At 67.2% G+C, this 609-nt stretch overlaps 1 protein-coding gene across 1 annotated transcript; it reads right to left on the reverse strand.

Moving 5' to 3' along the window:
- Positions 1-268: 268 nt before the first annotated feature.
- On the reverse strand, positions 269-579 carry LOC110390801 (histone H2A-IV-like; the record flags this gene model as incomplete). Its single annotated transcript, XM_021382306.1, is given in 1 exon segment — positions 269-579. A coding segment is annotated over 1 exon segment (246 nt), but the record flags the coding sequence as incomplete, so codon positions are not given.
- Positions 580-609: the final 30 nt, after the last annotated feature.

Consider the following 609-nt stretch of genomic DNA (forward strand, 5'->3'; position numbering starts at 1 on the left):
CGCGTCCGCGTCCGCCGCGGTTGCCGCCCAGGGGGACGGGGAGCAGATTCAGCGCTTCGGGTTGCGGTCGGGACGGGGCAGCGACGCCGAGGGGAAAACTCGGGGCTCCGCGACCGCGGCGCATCTCTCCGACGGAGCAACAGGGCTCGCACGGACGCAAAGCCCCAAGTGCCTCCGTACGCCCAGCAATACAATACGCAGCCCTCCGCGCCAAAGCACCACACGATACTCATCGAGCCGTGCCATTCCGAGCTCTTTCTCGAGGCTGTGGGTGGCTCTGAAAAGAGCCTTTGGGTTTCACTTCGCTGCTCTGCGCGCTTCCTCGGGGCCGGCTTACTTGGCCTTGGCCTTGTGGCTGTCGGTCTTCTTGGGCAGCAGCACGGCCTGGATGTTGGGCAACACCCCACCCTGCGCGATGGTGACCTTGCCCAGCAGCTTGTTGAGCTCCTCGTCGTTGCGGATGGCCAGCTGCAGGTGGCGCGGGATGATGCGCGTCTTCTTGTTGTCGCGGGCCGCGTTGCCCGCCAGCTCCAGGATCTCGGCCGTCAGGTACTCCAGCACGGCCGCCAGGTACACCGGGGCGCCGGCGCCCACCCGCTCGGCGTAGTT

The sequence above is a fragment of the Numida meleagris genome, unplaced genomic scaffold (assembly GCF_002078875.1).
Source record: "Numida meleagris isolate 19003 breed g44 Domestic line unplaced genomic scaffold, NumMel1.0 unplaced_Scaffold2039, whole genome shotgun sequence".
Lineage (NCBI taxonomy): Eukaryota > Metazoa > Chordata > Aves > Galliformes > Numididae > Numida > Numida meleagris.